Below are 9989 nucleotides of genomic sequence, written 5' to 3' on the forward strand. Positions count from 1 at the left end.
CAACATACACAAGCTGCTAAACTCTCCTTTCAAATATAATTGTTGAAATCTTGGGACAGAAAGAGCCATTATATAGCATCCAACGCCAGCTTGCTGCCATAGGCTATATGCTGTTCTACAGTCTACCAACAGCTAAAACTTGTGTGTAAGCTAAAAAAAAAATCTAGGAAAACTATTTTTTCCTCTTTATTCCGTCTTTCAAACCCCAGACAAGGAAGGCAGGGTGATAACTCAGTTCCCTTCTGTTTAGTTTTTATCCCTGCTCAGTTTTCTCCATTAATAACAAGTAAAAAAAAACACCACACCATCAGGCAGAAATCCCAGCGTAACTTTACGGCGTCGTTTGGGTGTTTGTCCATGCCTGCAAGTATAAACAGTGTGTATACGAGTGTGTTCGTGCGCGTCACCATTGCGCTCGGTGCGTCGTCACGCGCGTCTGTTTATGTCTCCCGAGGGGCCTCGTAGAGGTGTCTGCTGCGCAGGTCACTGGCGGCGCGCGCGCTGTGCAGTCAGTCACGCGCTGGTCCCGAGCGCGCAGGGAATGAGATAAACAGCGCATTAAAGCCGGCGCTCGCTCACATATTACTGTAATAAAAGCCATCTCCCTTTATGGGCTTTTTAATTATGGCTATTCGTCTTTCCGGCTGCGCATGCAACAGCGCATGATGAGTGTCATTACACGAACAACGCAGCCACCGGCGCGAAAGCTGCGGGAGGGAGGAGGGGGGAGAGAGTTTAGAGCTGGAAGCCGAAAAAAAAAGGCCAAAGCTAAAATATTTGAATTTCAACAGGAATGGAGATTCGATTTTTATGCAACAGAAGGGAGCAGTTTCCGTTTTTCTTTTAAAAAACGAACGATTTTCTCATTGGCTCATTTGTGGATTTGCACAAATAAATGAAAGCGTATATTTTGGAAACATAAAATCTGATAAGCAGGTAAGATGATAATGGCGGACATTAACTTTCTGATTGTGTGTTTGAAACCAGCCCACTAGATATTAAAAAACGAAACTTCGGCAGGTTTGGTGATCATACAGGCCAAGGTATCCTAGACAGAGTAAGAAAGATGAGCCCAATTGAGACCAGGAGAAACAAAAGGCTGCCTCGAAATTTAGCTAGCTATAATTAGCTCAAACCAAGTATTACAATAAACATTCATGTACTTCTAGAGACTAGTGTGGCCTGACGGATCAATGGAAAAAGGTATATTGAAATCAGAATTCAAAACGCACAATCGCCACTGAATCAATTTAATAGTCTCATCACAAAGTGTACAAAGAGTGTCCGTTGGCTTTCCGCGTCAGTTGGATTTCTGCGTCCTTCTGTAAACGATGACGGCTGTCACCACGACGACCTGGAGCAAGGCCAAGCCGCAAAGCACCAGGGTTGACACGGCCGGTTCTGGGGCGGAGGAAAGGAGTCAAGGAAAGGTGTAAAAGGAAGCGAGTCGAGGGAGGGGGACGATGAGGTGGGAAGGGGCACGGAAAGGAATTGAGGATGCGAGTGGGGGGGAGGAATAAAGAAAGGAGTCAAGGGAGCGGATCGAGGGAAGGAGTCGAGGAAGCGGATCGAGGGAAGGGGTCAAGGGAAGGAGTCGAGGAAGCGTGTAGGCAAAAGTAATCTTGGAAGAGAGCCGAGGCAAAGAGGCGAGGAAGTGAGTTTAGGAACCGTGTCGAGGGAAGGAGTTGAGGAAGCGAGTGGAAATAGTAATAAAGGAAGTGAGTTGAGGAGTGAACGCGAAGGAGTAGTTATAAAACACGATGTTCCTCTGTACCAGTGATTTAATAGGACTTCGTCAGGAACGCTAAAAGTGAGAGAAATGTGGTTGTTTAATGAGCAATAAAAGATTCCTCTGCAGACAAAGTGCTCCCAAAATCAAATGGGAGTGCATATATAATGACTTTTAAATGGCTATACAGTCAAGATGCAATTTCGTGATTAAGCCCGGGCACAATGTGAAAAAAGGACACACACACACACACACACACACACACACACACACACACACACACACACACACACACACACACACACACACACACACACACACACACACACACACACACACACACACACACACACACACACACACACACACGTTAGAATCTCACCTTCCAGTGTGGGCTCAAGACCCTGAGGCACCAACGAAGAGGAGAACTCTCCGGAAAGGTCCGGCAGTCCCACCAGCCTCTCTGGGGCCGTTCCCTGCACCAGGATGGGGCCTAGGGTAGACTCCCCTGCCCACGCCCACGCAGGCTCTAGAATAATCGAAAAACAAAAAAACAGATCCAGCTTAGGTCTAAAAACAAACAGATGAATCACTAACACAGGCCGAACCGCCGGAAAGGGAATCGTCCCGATGCATTTCTAAAAGGGTGCAGGAACAATGGGACGACACTCGTCATGGAAACGACACGTCAAGACGATTTACAAATGTCCGTTTTGTAAAGCCCTCTTCAATGCAAATCACATTCATTTTATAGTGATGTTGTCGTCAGCAAAACCTCCTTACTTAAAATACCCGTAAAAGGATAAAACCTATTTTCTGGGGTAAAAATAATTTGAAGTTTTCTTTTCTTATTATCATCTGAAAGCCATCTTCAATACTTTTCCAAAACCAACAATAAAATCGATAGTATAAGTGTATGACAGGGTCTCATAGTGCGGACCAGTTAGTGTAGTGGTCCATGACCAGTTAATGTGGTGGATCCTCAACTGGTCTAACCTCAGGAGTCTCCTGCGTCATTAGTCATTAAGTCACAACCCCAAAAACAGGAAATATATTCACCAATACTGTAGTAAGAAACAATGCCGGCATGTTCTGTTAAAACAAAAATGGAGCGAACTAGAAGATGAAACAATTTGGGCCGAACTTGATGAAATAGTGAGCCATCGAAACATGAAACAACACTAACATTAGTTCATTCATGGGCTTTGTTGTAAAAGATTAAGGTTTGGCATACGCTCTGCCACCCACTCAAAACCCCCTGGCTAATCATTTATGGCTCGCGACCCACCAGTGAAGAACCACTGATTTAGTGAAAGCTTTTATGACAAAGCGACTGGCGATGAACTGAGAAGCATGTCAGTGATGGCGCAGGTTGAGGTCAGGGGTCATTTTGCTCTGGGGGGGGGCCTAGGGGTACACGAGACATCTGTGCTTTCCATGTGCGTCTTTCCACCTTTTCGGTGCCGATTGATATTTGAGCCACCTTTGAGGTCCAAATATCTTCCACAGCTTACAGTCATACCGTAATACAAGTAATATAACGCCTTGTATTTTGGTGTTGGGTTTGTGCGTTCTTGTGGGTTCATACCTTCATCTGAAGAGGGGCTGCTTCGCCGACTCCTCCTCTGGGTGCTGCAGGTGGCCTCGCAGCAGCTACACACCTGGTTGTCCCCACCTGAGGCCACCCACCTGGGGACAGGAAGTACAAAGAGTGCTCACACCCACCTGAAGACATTAAGCATGTTGTGACGCAGCGTTTACCATGTCGTAGCGAAGCCATGAGCGTGTCGTGCCGAAGCTATTAGCATGTTGTGAGGAGGCTATGCAACTGATGTTTGTTTTAGGCTGGGACAGCATTCTTTGTTGTTGTGGTCCGCAGAACCTCATTACTTAAAATACCCTTTGAGGTATACAACTTTTTTGGTCTGTTTTTTAGTGTCTGAGGGACAGGCAAACGGTTTGCTCATGTTATTTACAAAAACCTATCTCGAAAAACATATTTTCAATCTTGTAATCTTTGTAATTTACTAACCGAAAGAACACACGGTTGAATACAATTACTACATGTCTATTTTGTCAACAATACGTGCATTTTGCTTCCTTCGACCAGCCGTGTGCTGATCTGCGCATGGGGTCACCGTTACCTTTTGGCTTCGGGCAGATACGAGCAGGCTTTGTGTTCTGCATCGGTTGCCATGGGGAGAATGACGGCCTTCAGGGAACATGTGATGAACATCTATCAAAAAGAGAAAGACCAGAGTGAGGAAACGCATTACGTCAAGACTTGACTTCTCACACCTTGGCTAGCATACTCCCCCGTGAGATCAACCATAAGGCTCTGGTTTCAATCCCAATGTCTGCACACTAGGCTTCCATTGAGCCAGATGACCAACCTCTCCCCTCTGATTAACGACATCAGTGAAACTCTTCAAATTCAGTTAGTTTTATTATTTACAATCTGAATCTAATCCAAATGTCCCACACATCAACGGGACCTCCAGATGAACGTTGGGGGTTCGAACACGGACCTTTTCAACTGCCAGTCACAACACCCCAGCCATCATGCCTCCAAGGTTCGGTGCCTTAAAAATAAATCAAAAACCGGCATGTTCTGGTTCCATCCCCCACGAAGCGAACTTCATCTTGTTCTGTGATCAAGGATTTATCAGCGCCGCGGTGGAGGCAGCCAAGTGCTCTGGAAAAGCAGAGATGTCTACTTTTGGAAGTGCCCACCAGACGAGCATGAAACCAAATATTAAAAGTCGAATTTGAGCCGCGGAAGAGATTCCAAAAGCTGTTTATCAGCCAGCCGATTAATTCATGCGCGCACCAGCTGGTCATGCTCATCCAGACCAACAAGATCCACTTCCTGGGTCTCCTCCAGACAAACAAACCAAAACAACTAAACTTTTCGGAAGAAGTTTCTGAAACCCTTGAAACACCATCTTTGATGATATAAATCATTGTAGAAATGGCGAAATTGCCTTTTTTTTTTTTTTTTAATTAAAAACAACAATTATGAAATAATAATATATGTTCATGTGTATATGTAAATGTATCTATTTTGTAATTTATTTAGTTTTTAATTATAATTCCTCTTTCTCTGTTAAATGTATTCTTTCTGAAACCAATAAACAATTATATATCAAAAAAAAAAGAAAAGGCAGCCGTTTTGTGGCAGCTGTTTCGTGGAGGTATTTACCTTGGCTCTGGGATCCTGGGGAAACCTTGAGGTCTGCATCTGGAACTGGAGCTTGTCCTCGTGGCTTCGGTCCTTGAAGAACGATCGCCCTCCCGACACTTTAGCGTCGGTTAAACACCTTGGAACGAGCAAAAGGCAACAAAATCAGGCATTTATTAAAAAGGGTTACCCGATGATTTTACCACCAGGTGTGTGAAAATGAATCCGTCAAGCTTCACGTGTGCCGGCGGTAACGCGGTTTAATAAGAGTTCAAAGTCTAAATCGGGAATCCTAATCACACCATCGTTAATCCGAAACAGACCCTGTGGGGCCGATGTGCGATACGGAGGAGTTGTTTGAGAACCAAAACAAAAAAACAAAACACATGCACGTAAAGAAAGCAGCATCTCTTATTTTCTTTGAAGGTTTTATCCTTTCTATTGCAGCTTGAGAGAGACAGGAAGGTATGGGAGAGGAAGAGGGGAAGACATGCAGGAAAGGACCACGGGCAGGAATCAAACCGCGGTCGCTGCGGCACGGACTGGGCCTTAAAAGGTGACAATACTGTATTACACCACCAGGTGTGAGTGTGATTAGCCGTTACAAGCCGCTTTGAAAATCTGCCTCTTCTGACATCACAAGTGGGCGTGTCCTCCTGGATGTACGACGGATTGATGAGTAACATTCGCTACGGTCCGCTGGGTAGACTGATCTACCGCTTGTAACGGGTAATCCCACCCACACCTGGTGGTATAATATTTCACCATTAACAGTCTGCGCTCTACAATTACAATTAGGGCATTTGGCAGACGCTTTTATCCAAAGCGACTTACATCGGTTAATACACACATTGACACACCGACGGCAGAGTCAACCATGCAAGGTGACAGCCAGCTCGTCAGGAGCAGTTAGGGCTAGGTGTCTTGCTCAGGGACACGTCGATACTCAGCTAGGAGGAGCTGGGGATCGAACTAGCAACCTTTCGGTTACAAGACAACTGCTCTACCTCCTGAGCTAAGCCGAACCCCCGCTCTACCCGGTGAACCACCGGGCCGGGGGGCCGCGTGCCCCAGAAAGCGCAGCTCTCACCCATGGTTGGTGATGAAGGCGTAGCTGGGCTGTGCGTCGACGCTGGGCTCCAGGCTGGCCACGCAGCGGTCCACGTAGAGCCTCAGGGGGACGTGGAGGCCCCGCTGGACCGAGGCCTCGACGTACATCACCTCGGCCAGCCGGAAGCTGGAGGACGGCCTCTCCTGCCGCCAGTCCTCTGAACACAGAAACACACGCTGCAGAACCTGATGATTGATCATTGATCGATTGCACTTTAATAAGCCTCCAGGGGGGTTATTCAAGTGCAATCAATCAATATACGTCAAGATACATCAAGACAGGGCACAGCACAACATATTACAGTAACAAATAAATAGGTATGCACCACATATAGACTGAAAGGACCCAATAGTCCCAGATGTACAATCGGGTCCAGGATTTGGATATCTAGCCAACCCTGAGTATATAGGAGCTGTGGTAATGGGATAGCAACGACAGTTAAGGCTTAGTTATGGTTTAGTCGACGCAATGACCACGCTTCATCGCCGTCGTGAACCTGTTTCGGTTCTGCGTCGGGTTTTTAGTGAGCGGACCAATCACAGCCCTTGCTGCTGCGTTACCTCGACGAAAGGGTAACATTGTTGGGGAGCGCACGTCAGGCCCTTGCGGCGGACGCACGGAGGGTCCACAAGGACGTGATTCGTCTGTAAACCCCCCTGGCGTTGCGTCGACTTTGAACCAGAACTAAGCCTTTAGACATACCGATTCCTGCTCCAACTTCTTGTCACTAAAGCCATTACATATTTTTTTTATTATATAATTATATATCTAATTATTGCCATAAGAATGACAACTCCCATCTACCCATGCCTAGACAATTATTTATTGTTATCTTTTCTATTATTATTTTCCCTTTGGTCTGCAGAGAAAGAGGCGAGGAATTAAAAACCACTTTTATTCCAACCCTTTTCTCCACAGACCAAAGGGAAGGAAAATACAAGAAAATACAAAACACAAATTGCTGCTGTGCAGGTTTTAAACAGAATCCACAAAATGGACTCCCTGGCAGAGCAAGCCTGGTCCAAGATACATCTGCTGAGAGAATCACCAATGTATTGGCAGCCAACTATTTCTACTGTTGAATAGGGCACCAGGGACTGATGGATGACTGAATAAAAAATAGTCAGACTGACAGACGAAAAAAAGAGTCAGTCAGACTGACTAAAAAAGAGTGAGTCAGAATGACTGACTGAATAAAAAAGTTAGTCTGACTAACAAAGAGTCAGTCAGTCACTGACCAACCCTAACCAGTTGCAGATTTTTTTTTTGGTTTTCTTGTGGTATGTCGCAGTGTCAAAAGCGTCAAAAATATATCCATCATAACGTCAGCTCGAGCCGTCATGGCCGACACCACGTCCTCACCGGTCATCAGACGCAGGGAGAAGCGCAGCGTCTGCTCTGCCAGCATGATGGAGGCGTGTTGCTTCCAGTCGGGCCTCACGCCGTCGCTGCTCACCAACTGCTTTCTGGAACACAGCAGGGGGGGGGGGGGGCGTCAAATTCAGGCTAGGGTCAATGAGGGAGCAGGTAGCATGGTTAGCCTAGGTAACTTAGGAGCAGGTAGCATGGTTAGCCTAGGTATCTTAGGAGCAGGTAGCATGGTTCGCCTAGGTATCTTAGGAGCAGGTAGCATGGTTAGCCTGGGTATCTTAGGGCTGCATGTGGCTCAGGGCGTGGAGTGGGTTGACTGGTAACCGGAAGGTTGCTGGTTCGATACCCACCTCCTCCTCCTCCTAGCTGAGTGCCCAGGTGTCCCTGAGCGAGACGCCTCACCCTGACAGCTCCTGACGAGCTGCGTGGTTGACTCCGCCGTCGGTGTGCATGAACGGGTGAATGAACCCCATGTAAAGCGTATATTGCAGCTTTTCTTACCAGTTGCTACTGGTAAGAAAAGCGCTGTAAAAATGCTCGCCATTTAATTAAGAGCAGGTAGCACGGTTAGCTTTGTTATCCTAGCTAAAATCAACACAGTAGCTTTCATCCGAGAGTCGAACAGTAGACTCAGCCACTAGACGTTCCTCGGCCCGTGCTATTCCCCAAAAGAAAAGTAGGTCGGCCATTACACAAGAGCGAGGGAATTGGGCACAATTTAACTTCTGCCCATTTTCGGTCCAAGGTTACTTCTGACGAGGTGCTGCGGAGTCGACCATCATCTCCAGAATGCAGTGAGGAGAAATTAGGGGGTGCAGGGGTTGAGGATGGCAGGGGGGGGGGGGTTGAAACGAGGTCAGCGCTACAGGCCTACACCCGGTACTTCATCTCAAAGACATCACAATTGTCAACGACTTTGCTCCGTTCACCCTTCAAGAATTATGGCCACGTAGGATTGGGTGAGCGGGAGGGAGGGGGGTGAGGGGCAGGGCGCTATTTGGCCTTCAGCGCAGTGATTGGATGACAATGAAAGAATCTGCCCCCCCCCACACACACACAGACACCATCCATCTCCTTACCTTGGATAATGGCACTGAATCTTCACCTGAGCGGCGTTGGTCTTTATGATTGAGGTGGTGCCGATGGCCGTCGGCACGTAGACCAAGGTGAAGGTGTAGATGAGGGAATCCTCCGTCATCTATGGGACGATTGGATAGCTCACACACACACACACACACACACACACACACATACATACATACATACACACACAGACACACACAGCATCTGCAGTAGCTAGCCATCACTGGGAATGGCTTTACCTAGCGATTGGTAGTGCTTGGCACTTGTTTCTAAGAACACCCTACCGACAGCGATATATTGTTTCTCTTTCTTCTGACAAATTATTGTCAGTGGCTTTGATTAAAAGCGTCTGCTAAATGTAAATGTAAAATGACACACACCATCGTAGTGCTCCCGCAGTCGGGTAACTCCGAGCGGAACAGCACGGTCTCTCCCCCGTCGTCGACCGCAGCGCAGCCGCCCAGCTTCAGGTCGGAGGGCGTGACACTCTGGCCGCTGCCTAGCAAACGAGAACGACAGGTGACACGTCTGACGACCACTTCGGTTGAAACAATAACGGCGTTTGGTACAGCATGAACAAATTGAGGGCAAATTCTGCCCCCTTGATTTGTTAAAAAGTAACTTTTACTTGGTGAATTGTATTCCACCATAAGATCAATTATTTATGATTTAATTAGCATTCCTAATATCCATTTACCCCTGTGCCAAAACACATAATGGGAATATTGATAGAATATCTTATGAAAAACATTGTTTAATTATAGTTAATAGAAACCAATTAAATATCAGTCCAAAAAACTGCATTTACCCAGAAAGTTCCGTTTGACCTCTATGGCGACCTCCTTCTCACCACAGTGCACGACCACACTTTGAGCCGACCATGGGTCTCTCGGCCGGAATTTGACCAGCGCCTGAAAGTTAAACTTCAGTTAACTTGGGTTAAGCCTAACTACTAGAGAGTTAAACAAAACAAAACAAAAAAAAGTTACAGTACATTTATTTTTAACTTTTCTTTTATTTTCTCTTGTATATTTTATTACTTCATTTATTTGTGCAATTACAATGCATTTCTTTGCTTTGCCTTTATTTTCTTTTAGTTTTTTTTCTCTTTTATGACAATGTTCCATGTGAGGCATTTTAGAAAAGTGCTGTATAAGTAAAGTTGCCTTGCCTACATTTGTTGGTGCCATGGACTGAGATTCCCACATCCCTGATGGTGTAGGTTCTGGGGTTCGCTCATGCTTTTCCACTGATTGTTGGAAAAAAAAATAGCCATTGAGCTGTTCCTCCCTTCTGTTATCGATTGGTTTACCAACAACTTGGTTGCCGTGGTCCCTGTTTTCAAGGTAATCCTGCCCTTCGAACCTAGCAGCGGTGTCGGCAGCTAACACAACGCAGATCACCAACCGAAACAAAAGTGTTTCCCCGGGAAGCATGGTGCCGCGGTCGGTGTATCCAGAGAGCTACACGGCGGGTTACAGGTTGTTCCTTAAAGCCGGCTATGAGGCCTCGGC

At 46.4% G+C, this 9989-nt stretch overlaps 1 protein-coding gene across 1 annotated transcript in view; it reads right to left on the reverse strand.

The window, feature by feature from the left end:
• Positions 1 to 1229: 1229 nt before the first annotated feature.
• The window catches only part of LOC130381404 (zona pellucida sperm-binding protein 3-like), an 8763-nt gene continuing 3 nt past the window's right edge, over positions 1230 to 9989 (reverse strand). Inside the window, exons 1-11 of the mRNA XM_056589017.1 lie at positions 9651 to 9989; positions 9284 to 9386; positions 8856 to 8974; positions 8472 to 8590; positions 7384 to 7487; positions 6001 to 6178; positions 4932 to 5049; positions 3874 to 3965; positions 3318 to 3418; positions 2112 to 2258; positions 1230 to 1401 (exon numbers count right to left, since the gene is read on the reverse strand). The exon at positions 9651 to 9989 is cut by the window's right edge and continues 3 nt beyond it. Of these exons, the coding sequence (XP_056444992.1) occupies positions 1301 to 1401; positions 2112 to 2258; positions 3318 to 3418; positions 3874 to 3965; positions 4932 to 5049; positions 6001 to 6178; positions 7384 to 7487; positions 8472 to 8590; positions 8856 to 8974; positions 9284 to 9386; positions 9651 to 9911 (1443 nt within the window). The 5' untranslated portion in view covers positions 9912 to 9989 and the 3' untranslated portion in view covers positions 1230 to 1300. The remainder of the gene's footprint in view (positions 1402 to 2111; positions 2259 to 3317; positions 3419 to 3873; positions 3966 to 4931; positions 5050 to 6000; positions 6179 to 7383; positions 7488 to 8471; positions 8591 to 8855; positions 8975 to 9283; positions 9387 to 9650) is intronic.

The sequence above is a fragment of the Gadus chalcogrammus genome, chromosome 4 (assembly GCF_026213295.1).
Source record: "Gadus chalcogrammus isolate NIFS_2021 chromosome 4, NIFS_Gcha_1.0, whole genome shotgun sequence".
Lineage (NCBI taxonomy): Eukaryota > Metazoa > Chordata > Actinopteri > Gadiformes > Gadidae > Gadus > Gadus chalcogrammus.